The 18,768-nt window shown below is 38.0% G+C and overlaps 1 protein-coding gene and 1 pseudogene across 3 annotated transcripts; one reads left to right on the plus strand and one right to left on the minus strand.

Annotated features, from left to right (window-relative positions):
• Nucleotides 1-9,446: 9,446 nt before the first annotated feature.
• On the minus strand, nt 9,447-15,529 carry LOC148200694 (aladin-like). Of its 3 annotated transcripts, none has more exons than XM_088111225.1 (15): nt 15,391-15,529; nt 14,968-15,090; nt 14,809-14,864; nt 14,531-14,704; nt 14,320-14,434; nt 13,891-13,990; nt 13,610-13,792; nt 13,429-13,484; nt 12,318-12,405; nt 12,158-12,233; nt 11,113-11,212; nt 10,541-10,592; nt 10,125-10,262; nt 9,920-10,007; nt 9,447-9,684 (listed from the first exon to the last, which is right to left on the minus strand). In XM_088111225.1, the coding sequence occupies exons 2-15, from the start codon at nt 15,023-15,025 to the stop codon at nt 9,622-9,624; spliced, it is 1,347 nt and encodes a 448-aa protein (XP_087967351.1). In that variant the 5' UTR covers nt 15,026-15,090; nt 15,391-15,529; the 3' UTR covers nt 9,447-9,621. The 3 variants fall into 3 exon arrangements, with proteins under 3 accessions (XP_087967351.1, XP_087967350.1, XP_087967349.1); XM_088111224.1 differs by having other exon boundaries at nt 14,968-15,095; nt 15,391-15,526; XM_088111223.1 differs by lacking the exon at nt 15,391-15,529 and having other exon boundaries at nt 14,968-15,156.
• LOC148200695 (protein ROOT PRIMORDIUM DEFECTIVE 1-like) lies at nt 15,266-16,120 on the plus strand (annotated as a pseudogene).
• Nucleotides 16,121-18,768: the final 2,648 nt, after the last annotated feature.

The following is an 18,768-nucleotide window of genomic DNA, read 5'->3' on the forward strand; positions in this document are numbered from 1 at the left end:
CTTTTAATTGATTTTACCGTTCGATTTAGCTAAAATTTTAATATATGAATCCTAAGACCTATTTCTTCACTTTGACCGTTCGGATCATTAATTAAGAGTCTGTACTTGGAGAAATAAGTTCTGCATGTTTGAGTAAATTAATTACCCCTGTTATTGTGTTATTGAGTCCTCTCGGTAAAATATAGATTCTGTTCTATTTGACCGTTAGATCAACCTGAAAATTTGATATATGATTCCTAAGATATATTACTATAATTTGACCGTTCGGATTTGTAATTAGAAGTCTATGTGTTGGAAATAAATTTCGAAATTTTGAAAAGTATGAGGAACACTATATTTTTGTTCTTAAGTTATCATGGTAAAAACTTCATATATATTTCATTTACCGTTACATTGAGCCCAAACTTTAATATGTAGTTCCTAAGATATGTTGATGTATTATGGCTGATCTATGACCTTTGATTGGTGAAAATATGTTGAGTTATACTCGTTATGGGAAAAATGAGTTTATAATATGAAGTATGATATCTGGCAATATGTTTAATTTATTGACACCAAAACGGGTTATTGTCAATTTATGATTAAAGAATGAACATGATTGAGTTAGGTGGATAAGAGGGTATGAATTGTTGATTTTATGAAATGTTGGGGTGGATATAAGAAATCATTGCTTATGAAATGATGTTTACTATTGGGAATAGTATGTTCGGTTTATACCATGAGAGCTTGATATGAGCAAAGTAACACCGAGGTTTATGAAAGCAGGCAGAAAGGGTCTGACCATAAGGCTTTGACATAAACATATGATTCGTAAGTTTTATGAAAGCAGGCAAAAAGTGGTCTGACCATAAGGCTTTGACATAAAACATATGATTCGTAAGTTTTATAGAAGTAGGCAGAGAGAGGTCTGACCATAAGGCTTCAGAAAGTAAGACATGCAGGTAAGGCTTAAGGAAGCAGGCAGAGAGAGGTCTGACTATAAGGCTTCAGAAAGTAAGACATAGTATATAGGTAAGGCTTAAGGAAGCAGGCAGAGAGTAGTCTGACCATAAGGCTTCATGAGTAAGCATGGTATACTTGTAAGGTTTATGAAAATGAGAAAGATGATTTGAAGAAGTCAAGAAAAAAAAATGAATTAATGACATCGGGATAATGGATTGCAGAAATACATGATGGAAACATTTATATTATAAGTAAGTTTAATGATTGTATGATATGGTTGGCTTACACTTATTTGTTTGTGCTATGATCATATAACTCATGTTATATGTGAGTAGATAATGTTGCAGATGCGGTTGAAAAAGCTTAGAGATGATGAGAGAGATGCGGGGAAAAACTTTCAGGGATTTTTGTAAAAAGAATAAATTTGCATTGGAAAAAAAAATTTTGTGTAAGACTTATAAGTTTAATTTCGAATTTATGTTAAGTGGTGAAGACTAATTGTTTAAAATTTGTAAGTTTGGAATTGTACTTTGGAAGAATTGAAATAAAGTTGATTGTTTATACATATATCAAATTAATTTAGTCTTTACTACCAGTAATACCCTTTAAATTATTTGGGGTGTTACATTGAGCAAGAAGGTGAAGGAGCTTAAATGGCTCGGTAGAGCATGTAAATAGCTCGGTAAGTTGGTAGCTCGACTAGGAACCCGAGTAGCTCAGTGGATAGTCCAGATAATTTAGATAACCTTGATAGCTTAGTGGAGTGAGTAGACAACTCAAAAGGAACTCGATTTATTGGTGTGAAGTTGGCGTGGTTCGTTATTTCGAAAGGAGAACAATATACTGGTAAGTACCAAAGTACAAGAAGCTCAAAAACCAAAAGTAAAAGCTAAAAAACTAACAATATTAGCAATTTCATTTTGATGTAATTATTAAATACAATTGCTGGAGTTCACTATTTTTTTTGTAGACAGTAAAATTTGAATTGGTGGATCAATATGTATATCTACTGGATATACACCAATTTCCTTTTACCTTTAACAAATTCCAAACACAATGTTTTAACAAGTACTAAAATTATCTCATTGATTAAAAAACATTACATAAACAACTTCAACATTTACAACACATCATGCAGTTGTCAACATAATTGATATTACAATTATATTAATGACACATACCACAACCATCATCCCACAATAGCAAATGGATTTTACACTCAACCTCCTCAACCCCGGCACCATGAGAACACACACTACCATTTTGCATCCTCCAACCATTGCATGTGCAAGACGAACAAGAATGAGTAAGACATACCCTAGCTAAACAATCGACAATCAAGAAGACAACATTTCCTTTCAAAATTTGTAAAAGAACAATCTCTTAAAAGGAGTGAATTAAACTCGTAAGTTGTAACACCCCTAACGAAGTGCCACTTGAAAATAATAAAATCCAAAATTTACGCCAAATTTTTTTTCTTTCATTTAAATGTAGTCACTTATAACGTTATATAAATTGTGGAAGCAAAAAAAACATCAAACGTCTGAACGTATTACAATATAAAATTCAAAACTTATAATTATTAAAATCCATTATTCAGAAATATAAAAATACTTTAAACATAATAAAATTCCCAACAACTAATCCCATATTTCTCGTCGCACTACTCCTGTCCTGTCTTATCTGCAACGTCATCTACTCTCGTACAAGTACGATCATTGCAGGTGGAACCACAACCACAAAAGGAAGGGTGAGTAACTAAGAGCATAACATAGTATAGACTGAATTCTATCGTCGCTTTGTCAAAGGTTATGCCTCCATCGCTAGTGCTCTCACTGACCTCCTTAAAAGTGACAATTTCTTTTGGCAAGATAATGCCTTACAAGCCTTCCAACATTTGAAAGAGGCACTGACGAATGCTCCTATTTTGTCACTGCCCCGTTTTGATCACACGTTCATAGTTCAAACTGATGCCTCCGGTTCAGGCATGAGGGTTGTTCTCTCTCAAAACGGACATCCCATTGCATATTTCAGTAAATAGTTTGCCAGAAGCTGCAAAACTCATCCACTTATCTTAGGGAACTCTGTGCAGTTACCTCAGTTGTACAAAAGTGGCGGCAATACTTACTTGGCCGAAGATTCATTATCCAAACATATCAGAAATCAATTAAAGAGTTGCTTTCCCAAACGGATCTTACTTCAGATCAACAACATTACCTCTACAAGTTGTTAGGCTACGACTTTGATATACAATATCGCCTAGGGAAGTCTAATTCAGCAACATATGCTTTATCCAGGCTTTAGTCACAACATGAGTATTATCTTCTCATTTTATTCATTCCTCAATTGGATTTTATATTTGATCTAAAGCAGTATTTATCCACCAATGTCGAGTTCCTTTCACTGAAGCAGCGAATCACAACAAATCCTGTTAACTTTCCTCTATATTCTTTGACAAATGGGTTGGTCCTGTTCAAACAATGCATCTGGATTCCTCCATCATGCCCTTTCATCCCCACTCTCTTACATGAGTATCATTCTATACCTTTGACAGGACACCTAGCGTAGCACGCACCTTTGGGAAGTTAGCAGCTAACTTCTTTTAGGACAAAATGCGTCAAGACATCCACACATTTGTCACCCAATGTGAAATCTATCAACAAAATAAGATCCCAGCTCAAAAACCTGCAAGACTACCTCAACCAATTCCTCCACCTACCATATGTTGGGAGGATTTATCCCTAGATTTCATTGTGGGCCTTCCTCCATACCAAGGCAATTCTACAATATCGGTTGTTGTCGACAGGTTTTCAAAGGTTGCATACTTTGGCATGTTACCTAAGTCTTTCTCAGCCTCCAAAGTGGTAGACCTATTCGTGCACACGATCTGCAAATTGCACAACCTTCCCAAGAGCTTAATTTTTATCGGGACCCTATGTTTCTTAACGAGTTTTGGCAGGAGCTCTTCCGATTAAGTGGTACCAAGTTGCGGATGTCCACAGCTTACCATCCTCAATCCGATGGCCAAACTGAGGTGGTTAACAAGGTCCAACAATATCTTCACTGCTTCGCTCATCACAGGTCATCATTGTGGGGCAAATTTCTTCCATAGGCCGAATAATGCTTAAACACCACTATTAACACTTCTATCAAGATGACCTCATTTGAAGTCGTGTATGACCATCCCCACCATCTATTCCCCAAAGTCTTTCTTCTGACACTTCAAACGCTACTGTTCAATTTGAATTGCAATCTAGAGTTGGCACCATCCATAAACTCAACAACAACCTCCAAAAGGTACAAGCAAATATTAAGGGATGGGCAGACACTAACCGTCGCGATCTCCAATTCCAACCTGGAGATTGGGTTTATGTTTGTCTTCGCCCTCACCATCAAGTTTCAGTTGTTGTTCATTACCAGGGCAAGTTATAGAAACGATATTTTGGTCACTTCCAGGTCTTGGAACGGATTGGGCAAGTTGCTTACAAATTAGAGTTTCCTTCAATTGCCAAAATCCACAATGTCTTTCACGTCAGCTTTCTCAGACCACACAACAGAAATCCCCCGACAACAACTTCAAAACTTCCCTTGGAATTCAATGATAATCAACCCATATTGGAACCCATAGCTATTCTAAAAACTAAGCCAAATTCTGACTTAGTCTTGGTTCAATAGAGGGGTCTTCCACCAGAAGATGCGGAACCATGGGGAGTTATGGAAGAGCAATTCCACCTTGAGGACAAGATGCTTCTCCATCCGGAGGGAGATGAAAGAATCATTGGGCCTTTGCAGTACTCTAATCCTATTGACTATGCACAAGGTAAGCACAAGTACTATTCGAGATGTGTCGCAACCGGAATCGCGACGGGACGACGATCCAAAAAGAGGAAACGGGTTTTGGAAAAGAGGTTTGGAGTCGCCACCATAGTTTATTCTGGGAAACTACGGAAAAACCATAAAAAGGATAAGACATGGTCTACCAGAACCAGATTCTGGGTTCGGGAGTCGGTTACGTATAGGGAAGGTGTTAGCACCGTACAACGCCTGCCCTAAGGCAGTACCTTTAACTAAATGCACGAATATGATGTGGTTTTCAAAATGTTTAACTATCCCCTAAAATAAAACTCTAAAGAAACGAAATATATTTTTTAATTTTTTGGGCCCGACAAGGATTGACCTTGCTCCTACGTATTCTCGTTCAAAATGAGAAATCAGGGTTACGTAGTTCCTTTTTTTTTTGAAAATCTGTTTGAGAATATTTGTTTGGAGAATTACTTGAGAAAATTGTTTGGGAAAATTTGTTTGGAGATGATTATGAATAATTTGGATTTTTAGGGAAGTAAACCTGACAAGGATTAGCCTTACTCCTACGTATCTCCACTCTTGATGGAGAATCAAGGATCACGTAGTTCTGGCAGAGAAATTGTTGTTGTTTGAAAATGTGATTGTTTTATATTTTGGTATTTCTTTTATGTGAGAAGGAGAAAAGTTTTTGGCACAAGGACGATGCGAACGATCACACATGTGCTTAAACCTTTTAAAATATTTTTGTTATTATTTGAGAAAAGAAGAAGAAAAGGTTTTAGCACAAGGACGATGCGTGCGATCACACATGTGCCTAAACCTTTAGAATATTTTATTATTATATGAGAAAAGAAGAAGAAAAGGTTTTAGCACAAGGACGATGCGTGCAATCACACATGTGCCTAAACCTTTTAATATATTTTTGTTATTATTTGAGAAAAGAAGAAGAAAAGGTTTTAGCACAAGGACGATGCGTGCGATCACACATGTGCCTAAACCTTTTAATGTATTTTTGTTATTATTTGAGAAAAGAAGAAGAAAAGGTTTTAGCACAAGGACGATGCGTGCGATCACACATGTGCCTAAACCTTTTAAAATATTTTTATATTCGTATTTTTTTAGAAGAGAAGAAGAAAAGGTTTTAGCACAAGGACGATGCGTGTGATCACACACGTGCCTAAACCTTTAAATGTATTTCTGTAAATTCTTTTATTTAGGCTATAAATATTGTATTATTAAACATATATTTTAGGATAAGTAGATATCTAGAATAAATAGATAAAATAAAATAAAATAAAATAAAATAAAATAACACAATAATATAAATAAAAAAATAAAATAAAATAAATAAAAAAACAAATCAAATAAGATAAACAAAATAAATGAAATAAAAAAACAAATACGTAAATAAAAATAAAGCAAAAATGGGGGGGCGGGGGGGGGGGGGGGGCAAATGAGAAAGGGCGTGCCGAACGGTCCAACGAACGGACGTTGGTAAAGGATTCAGAATGACGAGCGTACGTTAGGGGTGATGGCGAACGGACGTTGGCAAAGGAGGCTGAATGACGATCGCTCTTTGGGGATATGGTAACCAAATGATCCGTCCAAGAAGTGGCCGGACGGACGTTGGAAAAGAGCTGAATGACGAGCGTTCGTTTGGGAGATGACGAACGGACGTTTGGGAAAGGAGGATGAATGACGAACGTTCGTTGGGGAGATGGTAACCAAATGATCCGTCCAAGACGTGGCCGAACGGACGTTGGAAAAATGGCTGGATGACGAGCGTTCGTTGGGCAAGGAACGAACGTTCAAAAATGTGGCTGAAAGACGAGCGCTCGTTGGGTGAGATGACGTACGGACGTTTGAGAAATGGAGGCGGAATAACGAGCGTTCGTTGGGGGAGATGGTCACCAAACGATCCGTCCAAGTCATGGCCGAACGGACGTTGGAAAAATGGCTGGATGACGAGCGTTCGTTGGGCAAGGAACGAACGTTCAAAAATGTGGCTGAAAGACGAGCGCTCGTTGGGTGAGATAACGTACGGACGTTTGAGAAATGGAGGCCGGTGACGAACGTTCGAAAAAGGCTTAATAACGTGCGTTTATTTCTGGGCTTGGCCCACCCGGGTGGTTTCTAACCTAGAATCCCCTAGGGGTTTGGCATCTTCCCTTCCATTCCTCACCCACTCAGATCCAACACTCTCCCGTAAGCTCGCTCCCTCAACTCGCACACTCTCCAGAGACCCAAGGTCTCTTACTCTCTCCGCAGGCTCACCGCCGCCTATGCCAGCGCCGGCAACCGTCGCCTCAACCAGAACGCGCCTTGGCCTCGCCGGCGACAACTCACGCCACCAGACCCACTGTCGACCGCGGCGCCACTGCCTTCTCTCCCTCGCTTCTCTCGCACTAGCCTAGGGTTGAGGCTTTTCCACCTCGGGCACCGCCTGCCGCCGCCTCTGCCAGAGCCGGCCACCGTCGCCTCTAGCTGGAGCGCGCTTCCTCACCGGCGCCACCAGCGTCACTCTCCTCCCTCTCCCTTCGAAGATTTTCTCAACTGCTAATCGTCCCCGCAACACCACCTTTCCCTCTCTTCTTCCCTTAATTTTTATCGTTTTTTATTGATTTACTGATTAATTTGGCATTGATTGATTTGACGTTTTACCGGGATTGAAAATTACGAGTGTGTGTTGTGTACATCTGAATGTGAGGGGTGAATGCTGGATTTGTTCTGCCTTGTGTGTTGATTGGGTTATGCTTGTTGGAGGTGGTTACGGGTGTGAACACGATGACCAGAGGAGTAAAGGATTAAAGGGGTTGATGGAGGCTTGCGAGGGAGGGAGACAAAGGTTGGAGTCGGGGAATGGGTGAAGATGGTTAAGGGTAGGATGAGGCTGGAATGGAATCTGTTTTAGTGCTCTCTGTTCGTGACCTTGGGTGCTTTAGGGGCTGAAATATGATAATGACGATGGTGGTTGTTTGCTAGCGATGCAGATGCGAAGTGGAAGTTGGAGCAAGAGCCCTACGTGAATGACAGCCTATTCGGTCTAGCAACCGAAGGAAGACAGTATAATGGGGGATCACAACTCGCATTAAGGTGATGCGAGCATGAATATTGGATGTAAATGAATGGAATAGTGGATGAAACAGCAGGATAATCGAAAATTCATACCAGTATGACTATGAACGAATGCGGATAACATAAATTAGGGATACTTACCTTCAATGAAACGATTAGCCCTCTCCTTCCTCTATTGTGGACTCGCTTTCGCTTTTCCTCTGCTCTTCCCACCCCTTGCACACTCCTCTCTTTGCTCTCCAATCTCCAGCAATGGATTTCTTCTTTTTTCTATCAAGGCCCCCGTAGCTCTCCCCCATATCCCCCTTTCTCTATGCTTTTCTGTGCTTTTTCTGCCACTCTGCAATTCCGTATACCAAATTGTGTATGTGCCAATTTTGTAGACTCCAAAACGTCTCTACCACACCCGCACACTCTGCAGAAACGGTTTCCTGCCCCCCTTCCCACACACACTGTTTTTTTTTTTTTTACGCTTTTCACTAAAGACAAAAACGCCCCCTTTTCTTAATTCTTTTCTTTTCTTTTTTTAATAAACTAAAAAGGTAAAAACTAAAAAACAAAAACTAAAGACACAAATAAACTAATAAGAAAATTAATAAATAAATAAATAGAAATAAAAAAACGAAAATAATAAAATAAAAATAAAAATAAAAATAAATAAAAAAAGGGTAAATAATAAAACAAAGGAGAACAGTCTACGGTAAAGCCAAAAAACCAATTCGGACGAAATTCGATATTGACAAGATGTTAAACACAACCCAAGTAATGCTCTAAATGCTTCTATTAATGGTCCTAAAAGGGTTATCCGTCAGTCAATTTATCTTAGGGATTTTGTTACTAAATGACGTGTCACCCTTACCTAAAAAGGAGGAAACCGTTATACTCATGTGAAGAAATATTAATTATAAAGAGTAGTGATTATACATAACACATCTTGTTAAGCGATGAAGCAATAAAAAAAATTATTACGTATTCTCTCCTTATATTCTTATGCTCTAGATTATTCCATTCTCTATTTGTTACTAAGTGACGTGTCACCCTTACCTAAAAAGGAGGAAACCGTTATACCCATGTGAAGAAATATTAATTATAAAGAGTAGTGCTTATACATAACACATTTTGTTAAGCGATGAAGCAAAAAAAAATTATTACGTATTCTCTCCTTATATTCTTATGCTCTAGATTATTCCATTCTCTATTTTTTCTCTTACATAGGACTAAAGAGATAAAGATGTGTTGGAGTGTTTGCAGTGAATGTAAGCAGTAATAGAAAAGCTCGTGACCAGTGTTTAGTGCTTAATGTTCTTAATCTGATAATACATCACCAACAGCAGCTTCTTTAACAATATTCGAAAGGTACACAACACCATTTTCACCTAAGAACTGCGTGAATAGTGTTTAAAAATATTAGTTGTATAAGATGAATAAAGAAAGAGAAACGATTTAAAGTAAAAATAACTGCTTAAAGAAATCTTTTATTTCATTAAAAATAATTTACATACAGTATCACGACAAATTCCCATTCGTGAAAGATAATATATTTGCAAATATAGATGGAATTGGATGGTAATAATCATCGATCAAAATTTGGAGATACATTAACTACACTCAGACCCAAAGCCATATGAAGAATAAATACCACGTCTAATATGGATAATTTTCATAGATGTTAGAATCCAATTACAATCCCTATAATTTGAAGGTAAAACAACTCAAGTAATAAAAAAAATTGAATTAATGACATTAACTTCGAATTTCTCCAAATCGTGTACAAACAACAAAATCTCACAGAAATCCTCGTCATGGAAGCATATGGGAACGAAACAAGAGGGGGTAAGTGCAACAAAACCCACTGCTCCAACACTGTAGGAAAACAAACACAGAACTTAGATGTGTGCAATAAAACCCCATTGAAACCCCAATATGAAGACTCCAAATGATCATATTTTCTTTATTTTTTTCTTCTATTTTTAAGGGCCAAGGAAAAATGTGATAGAGCATCTAAAATAAATAATGATATCAGATTATCTTACTATAGAAAAGATACTTGAAAAGAAAATTGAAATAATAACAACAGTTAAATTCAACGTAGACTAACCACAGAAAGCAATGGTCCCTGCTTAAATTTTCCGTGAAATGAAAACGTGATTGGCTTCGGACTGTCTCCAGGCCCTCTTATAAATCCACTAAAGCACATAATTGGAAGGGAAAACAATGTCAAATGACATAAAATCCAGCATTAAATTAATGAATAATAACAGAGATCAGTAATTGAACCATTTTCAATTCAACCATGAACTCACATTAAAGATGTAGATATAAGAGGTGTCCTTCTTGTATCATATATGGCTATCAGTCCCCTGTACATGTCATCTCCACCTTTAAAAGAAATAGCCAATCGCTCCCCCGAATTATCCCATGCTATCTTTTCAATTCCCTGACTGAATGAAATGATATAAGATAACCACCAAAGGCCACAAACCAAACATGATAACCAAACATGACATGACATAATTCACATGCTATCAAAATATGGTTTGGGCAGGGTAGATGTATGCCACCCTGCTTTTATAAGCAAAGACTGTCACTACAATTTGAGCCATGACATCCAGGTGACAGACAGTCTTAAGAGCTGGTTCAGAAGGAATTTAATATAATGACGAGACTTTAGGGGCACATAAAGGAATTATTCAACACAAAAACATAAATTCATCTTTACCTTCCTGTCAATGATAGTATTTCCGGCAAATCAACAGGTAACAGATGAGCATCTGGAAAGTCACGGATGAGAAATTATCAATATATGACATTTCATAAAGAAAAAACAAATACCAAATTAATTTGAAAAATTGTACATCAGGAATGCTATAACAAGCACATACATTAATATTAAAAATGAATTGAGGTTAAGACTAAGACTTCAAAACACAGGGTCGTAAGTGCTCAAAATTTGATTGCATGCTTCTATTGCTTCTATCAATCACTTTTCCCTTTTCCATCCAACTCACAAATTTTATTACGGGAAAAGATTGGTACTGTTTGTCACGGTCTTTGTTGTCAGCCTTTTTATGGCAGTGTCTCACTATAAATAGACTTTATAGGTCAGAGACTGTAACACATTTATCCCAGATATCTTTAATAGATTCCATTTCCCTGTCTGACTTTTCCCTTTTCAATTTAGTTCCTATATTTCAATGCCACACTTTCATTTGTCCAGTATTAATATAGCCAAGATACAAAAAGTCAAAAACAATAAACTTAACATATCTTTAAACAAAAATGGTCAGATACCTAATGAGGGAGGCTTTGATGCAAAGTGAACAGATCCCAAAGTTGACGATTCAGAAAATGCAAGAAGTATCATGCGCCCATCTGGATCCCATGTTGCTCCCTGATAACACGTCATTGAAAGTAGAAACTAAATAAATGAGCATTATCTGATAGCTATCACAAGAATAAAACTGAATTGTACATAAATGCTAAGTTCTACCACCGAATCTTTTTTTCATAGATATTGTTGCCCTCAAGATATATGAACACTAATAACTCCTCGTCTCAACAGAAGGTAAAGTATGGGTAATTATAGTACGTATTAAGTAAAATACACAGCTTTTCTTCTACAAGAATATGAATGATGGAACATGTCTATTATATGTTCATCTCACTTGTAATTAAGGAGCTGTTTTGATGGCTCATTATAGAGGTTCTGGTAGAACAGAGGGCAAAATCGAGGTGCAGTGTGCAGGTTATTTAGTCTTTTAGAGTGTTTGGCTGGAGCCAAATTTTCCCAATTTTATGGGTGTGACTATGGCCCTAAGCTTTCTTTTGGCATAAAATTAGGTTTACGCTTCTTTTCAGTGTTCTACTGATGGTTTATTGAAGGGAGTCACTGTTATTTCTGATTTGTGGAGTTATCAAAAACAGGGAAAAATATGTCAATTCTTTTTTGCTCCAAAGAAGGGCTAGATTGCAATTAGCAATAAAGATTTTCCTTTTTGCCTCTATATTAATTCAGCTCCTTAAACACGTAAATAATCCTTGATCTCTTCTATGGTTTCTTCTAAGATATTCCATCATCCTACCGTGGACATTCTTTCTTGATAATAAATTAATCTTTTATTACGAAAGCAACATTGCCCATCACCCTAAAATAAAAAGGTATGTTATAGCTCTTACATTTAAGCATAACTCAATTTTTACACTGAATACTATTGAAGATAATTCTATTTATACTATCAACATATTGTCAAACATATCAATGCACTGTTAAGGACTAAATGCCACTTGCTATAAAGTCATCTTTGAGCACCAAAATATGAATGTAAATTTCATATACCTTGACAAAACCACTTGTTGATGACCATTGTTCTGATGTCCACGTGTTTGTCTCCCAAAGATAAAAGGTTCCATCACTAAACGAGAAAAATAATGATGAGGGTGTGAATCATAAACAGTGCATGTTGAATAAATAATCATCTTTGACACTTTTGCATTACAATTTTGAGGCAAAGAAGTAATCTCCAGTAGGTGACCACTTCAGCATTGATATGCCTCCCAATCCCCGTCGAATGGGTGTCCCTACACCTATATATATAATATCAAAATAACCAGAGATTCAGAAATTAGAGACAACCACTAGAGCTTAAAATTTTTTTATATGACAATCTAAATTGTTGTGGTCTCAGCCAATCCAAAATTCAAGTAAAGGGTTGTTTTATGCCTTTATGATAGCCAACGTAAAACATTTTGATATCCTGGGCATAAATTACTCATGACAGAGGAAATTGTTAAAAGAGATTTAATGGTAACTAATATATCTTAGACTTTGATTTCTAACTGAGCCCAACAACACCATTTGACATAAGAATGGACCTCAGCTAGTGAGATAAGATAGTCATCATCACCGTTGCTGATGAACAACAAAATGCCAATCTAGATATAAACACAGTCCTCACCCACCATGCTCGAAACTATCAATCTAAGAATTCAGAATCAACATAGCATACATAAGTAGGGACACAGAACTTTGATTGATTCTTCTTTAGCACAAAAAAGTTGGGAAGGGAGGTCATTCCAAGACAAGTCACACCACAAGCCTCAATAGGGCTTACAGTGCCACTTAAACTTTCATATGACCTTGTGAACAAATTACCAGTAATCAATGGTAAGAATGGGACTAAGGACCTTTAGAGTTGATGTAATTTTATCCTACCAATTGAGCCTATCTTCATGGACAACATTGATCAATTGGTAAGATCAAATTACATCCACTGAAAAGTTAAGTTCACGCTAGAAAATTAAATTTAAGAGTTAAAAAGGGTGTATTCCTCCATATTTAAACAACCTTGGTCTATGGTCCATCAGATTCTATCTTCCGTATGTTAATGTGTTTGTTCAGTTTATCAGTCTAGGTTGTAAACATATGCAATTTAGGGTACTTTTAGTATCCCCTCCAAAATTGAGGGAGAACAACTCAGGCAGAAAAAAAAAAAGAAAAATCCAGAATGATTTTTAAAGGTATTGGGCATATTAGTAACATCAGTGAATGGCAATAATGTTTAAAAGTAAAGTGCAAGACACTTAAGGAAGCAAAGATCTTCATCATACCTTGAGCAAAATCCCACACTGTGAATGAGGAGCTTTCATATGAACCAGATGCTAAGTATGTAAACATAGGTTAAGAAAAGTATGGTTGAGTACATACAATTAAAAAAAAAAATACATATCGTCTTGCACTGGGAAACACATAAAAGAGCCCAAAAATAAGGACTTTTAAAATTTATAAGGATATCTTCCATCCGGGCTCCAAGTGAGAGCACTAACATGCTCATCGTATGGACTACGAAGAAAATCAACCAGAATATACCGATTTTCCGAGCTTCTAGACAAACTTCCTAAAAAGGAAGCAGCACCAGATCTAACAGATGGAGCATTTCCAGGATAAGAAGCAGCCCAGATGCAAATTCCACCCCTGCAACAGTAAACCCAATTCCAGTAAACAAGAAAAGCATACTCCAGAACAATTGACGTTGCATTCACCATAACAACCACACAGAGACAAAACCTCACTTGCAACCCACAGCAAGCATTTTCCCACCATTGGGCCTCCAATCCAGCACCCTAACGTTTCTCTGTGACTCATTCGCCAAAATGCTCGGATCCTTCCCCTCTATTCACAATGTCAGAATATCAATCAGCAGTTACTAAACAAAAATAACAATAACTAAGATCTTGTTTGGATAAACTTTTCCATTAATCACTAATAGAAGAAAAAAAAAAGATAAAATGAAATAAGCTTCTCCCACATGTCAAATTACTGAAGATCCACGGTATAGATTATCAAAAAGCTTATTTTAATTTGTGAATTAGCTAATTTTAACTTGTAGGAATAACCTGTGCTTGTTTTATCTTCTTATTTTCTTCTACTGATAATTTTATCCAAAAAAGACCTAAACAAGCTACTAATAACACGTCTCGTGATCATAACAAGTTAAGTACCAGACTCTTGGTAATCACGAACGAAAACTTGTGTAGGGGCTGAAATGAAAGCAATTATATGCTTATTAGGGTGCCAGCTTACTCCTTGGAGATCAACCTCCGGCAACAAATGCACCTGGCCCAACAATTAACATTCAAATAACACCACACTATGAACCCACGTTAAATCACACCATAATGCAAAGAGTGAGACGAATCAAGCACAGCATACATCGTTAGGGTAAAAGAGGCGCCCGAGATAGGTGTTCACGAGCCCTTGCAAGAGTGCCACCGGACCTTTCCTCTGAACGTTTTCTCCAGCGGCGTTCGCCGTCGTCGTTGCTCCTTCCTGATCGGAAGCCTCGCTCTCCAGAGAGTGAAAGGGAACGGGACTGAACACCGATCCCTAATATAGAAATAGGAAATGGTGATAATGAATTAAATGCGGAAACAACATCGAGAAGAAGATAATCGAAGGAATTGGGAAACGTGTATGATGCGATTAGTGACCAGGATTTTTCCGTAGGTTTGGTTGGCTTGATCATCGGACAGAGCTTCCACTGTGACTGCAGAAAAAAATTTCAGTTAGAGAAGCGAAGCAATAGGAAGTGAGAGAGTGAGAGTTAGAGAGAGAGAGAGAGAGAGAGAGAGAGAGAGAGAGAGAGTTACTCAGGTCACGATTGAGTTCGCAGAGAGTGAGTGAACCCGGAGGAGGAAAGGAAGCCATTTTTGGTTCCCGTTAGAGAGAAAGTAGGGTTATAGCTTTGATTCACCTTGTTTTCCCGCTTTCTTCTTCACTTAGTATCATATACAATAAATAATTGTGTTAATTTTCAATTAAGTATTAAAAACTTCATTTTTATTATTAATGATATTGTTAGTCTTTTTTCTCTTTTGATTTTTCCTTTCACTCTGCACAAAAATACTGTAATTGGTTCCATCAGAACCGAAACCTGAGTTCAATGCAATGAATTTCTGGCATAGTTCTAGACACAGGTTCCTCTCACCCTTTACCCTCTTCGTCCGTTTCGGCCCAAACCCGTTTGGAGGACAGAGTACGACCCCCACTTCGACAAACTCATGATGACTCACCTCAAAAGACTCTACCATGTCCTCGAAATCCACCACCTCATGTCCACATGCAAGCGCGCTCCCTTCGTCTCCCTCGCCCTCATCTTCCGCTGGAGAAACATCCTCGGACTCAATGTCCCTGTGGGCTCCTTCCTCCACAAATATCTCACGTGTTCCACGTGTTTGTCCACCCTTTCAGGAGGAACACGTGCTGCAGGGTCACGAAAAAGATGGAAGAGTTGATCTTGCTTGAAGGGATGCTGGTGCAGCAGGAGATGGAGGCTGTGAAGAGAGTGAAGAAGTTGCTGATGATTTCTGTGAATGGCACTCTTCGTTTGCACGCTTTGAGAATGATCAGGAGGTAACTGGGTCTCCCTGAGGATATCATAGACTCCATTCTTGGGAAATTCAGTGGGGATTTTAAATTGGTTGGTTTGGAGGGTGTGAAATTGGTTGACTGGGATGCAGAATTGGGATTGGCTGAAGTTGAGCAATGGAGTGAGAAAGTACACAGAGAAGTGGTTGAGTGAGTTTGAGACCAAGTTTGCAATACCCATTGGTTTCTCAACTGGGTTTAAGATTAGAAGGGTTTAGAGAGAGGTTGAAGAATTGGCAGGGCTTTGATACACTAACCCTTGTTAAGTTTAGATTGCATACTTTATATTCAATCATACGAAATAGCTTTAGGAAAATGTTATTTGGACAACGAAATTTTGACACAGATTTAACAACGCCACGTGTCAGCTCTTGATTGGCCAAATAAATTGAAAATAAAACACAGAAAGGGTTACGGGGCGAGGGGTAGTTTGGGATTTCGAGGTTAAAATTTGAAGAATTGGGTTTCGCGGTTTAGGGTGGGAAAGACGTTCGTTCAACCCTTGTCGCTCTCTCGCTCTCTCGCTCTCTCGTTAAAATTTAAAGAATTGGGTTTGGGCGGTTTCGGGTGGGAAAGAAGTTCGTTCAACCCTTCCATATTGTGTCTCGCTCTCTCGCTCTGTCGTTCTTCGAAGCTTCCATCTTCGCTGTCGTTGTCTCGCTCTCTCGCTCTATCATTTTTACTTTGTGTTAATCTCATTTATAATGACAAAAGTAGTGATTGAAAAATGAACGCAACATTATAATAAGAATTTGAAAAGTACGAGACCATTTTCAGTAAAATTAATGGTAATTAATGGGAAGGAGTTGATCAAATTCTGAGTGGGGAGATGGGTGTTGGTCATTGATGTAAACGCAAGAAGTGTGGAGTGACCCGTGATGAGTAGGGGGACGAAGTAGTGCAAGGGATGAGTCAGAGTGTTGAAAAAATGGTCTGGTAATCGTTTACAGAATCTCGTAAACGATTACCCGAGAGAAAATTGGATTTTGTACATAAAGTCCAACACACAGGTAGTCAGCCAGGTGAACAGGGGTCACCATTGGAAAAAAAGCTCAGTTTTAGGCAGTTCTGCACCTGTCTGAGGCTGGTCCAGGTGTTTCAGTGGTGGGAGAGGGTGGTTGGTGATGTGATGTGTGTCCAAGGAATGTGGGGTGACCCCTCATCAGTTGGAGGAGCAACCTCTGCAAGGGATGAGTGAGGGTGTTGAAAAAAGGGTCTGGTAATCGTTTACAGCATCCCTGTAAACGATTACCCGAGACAAAACTGGATTTTGTACAGAAAGTCCAACACAGGTACTCAGTCAGGTGAACTTGGGGTCACCATTGGCCAAAAAGGTGAGTTTTAAGCACTTTTGCACTTTTCGTAGGCTGGTCCTGGTGTTTCAGTGGTGGAAAGTGATCTTTTGGCACCCCATGATGAAGGAAAAAAACAATGTTTATGAGATGAGCAACTTGGGTGAGATAACATGCTGTCAACTTTGACCTTTGCTGGCTATTTTACTGATAACTTTTCCCACCGACCTTCCAAATGATGTGATTCTTTTTTTATTAGAAACTAGACTCAAAAATCTTTCCAATGACTACTAATTTGTATTTTTTGGACATCTGAGTTGGTACAGTTTATTCTTTCAAGTTAGCGTTTCCATATATTTTTGACAACTCTGCACCTTTGCTTGTTCTTTTGCTCATAACTTTCTCCACCGAACTCCAAATGAGTTGATTCTTGTTTTGTTGGAATCTATACTCAAAGACCTTTCAAATTATGCCTTAGAAATCAAGTTTACACCTTTTTTGACACTGTAATCGATTACAAGGACACTGTAAAACGATTACCCGAGACAAAACTGGAGTTTGTACAGAAAGTCGAACACAGGTACTCAGTCAGGTGAACTGGGGTCACCATTGGCCAAAAAGGTGAGTTTTAAGCACTTTTGCACTTTTCTTATGCTGGTCCTGGTGTTTCAGTGGTGGAAAGTGATGTTTTGGCACCCCATGATGAAGGAAAAAAACAATGTTTATGAGATGAGCAACTTGGGTGAGATAACATGCTGTCAACTTTGACCTTTGCTGGCTATTTTACTGATAACTTTTCCCACCGACCTTCCAAATGATGTGATTCTTTTTTTATTAGAAACTAGACTCAAAAATCTTTCCAATGACTACTAATTTGTATTTTTTGGACATCTGAGTTGGTACAGTTTATTCTTTCAAGTTAGCGTTCATATATTTTTTGCCAACTCTCACCTTTGCTTGTTCTTTTGCTCATAACTTTCTCCACCGAACTCCAAATGAGTTGATTCTTGTTTTGTTGGAATCTATACTCAAAGACCTTTCAAATTATGCCTTAGAAATCAAGTTTACACCTTTTTTGACACTGTAATCGATTACAAGGACACTGTAAACGATTACCCGAGACAAAACTGGATTTTGTACAGAAAGTCCAACACAGGTACTCAGTCAGGTGAACTGGGGTCACCATTGGCCAAAAAGGTGAGTTTTAAGCACTTTTGCACTTTTCTTATGCTGGTCCTGGTGTTTCAGTGGTGGAAAGTGATGTTTTGGCACCCCATGATGAAGGAAAAAAACAATGTTTATGAGATGAGCAACTTGGGTGAGATAACATGCTGTCAACTTTGACCTTTGCTGGCTATTTTACTGATAACTTTTCCCACCGACTTCCAAATGATGTGATTCTTTTTTTATTAGAAACTAGACTCAAAAATCTTTCCAATGACTACTAATTTGTAATTTTTGGACATCTGAGTTGGTACAGTTTATTCTTTCAAGTTAGCGTTTCATATATTTTTGCCAACTCTCACCTTTGCTTGTTCTTTTGCTCATAACTTTCTCCACCGAACTCCAAATGAGTTGATTCTTGTTTTGTTGGAATCTATACTCAAAGACCTTTCAAATTATGCCTTAGAAATCAAGTTTAAACCTTTTTTGACACTGTAATCGATTACAAGGACACTGTAAACGATTACCCGAGACAAAACTGGAGTTTGTACAGAAAGTCGAACACAG

The sequence above is a fragment of the Vigna umbellata genome, chromosome 4 (genome assembly GCF_029865625.1).
Source record: "Vigna umbellata cultivar VRB3 chromosome 4, Vumbellata_1.0, whole genome shotgun sequence".
Taxonomy (NCBI): Eukaryota; Viridiplantae; Streptophyta; class Magnoliopsida; order Fabales; family Fabaceae; genus Vigna; species Vigna umbellata.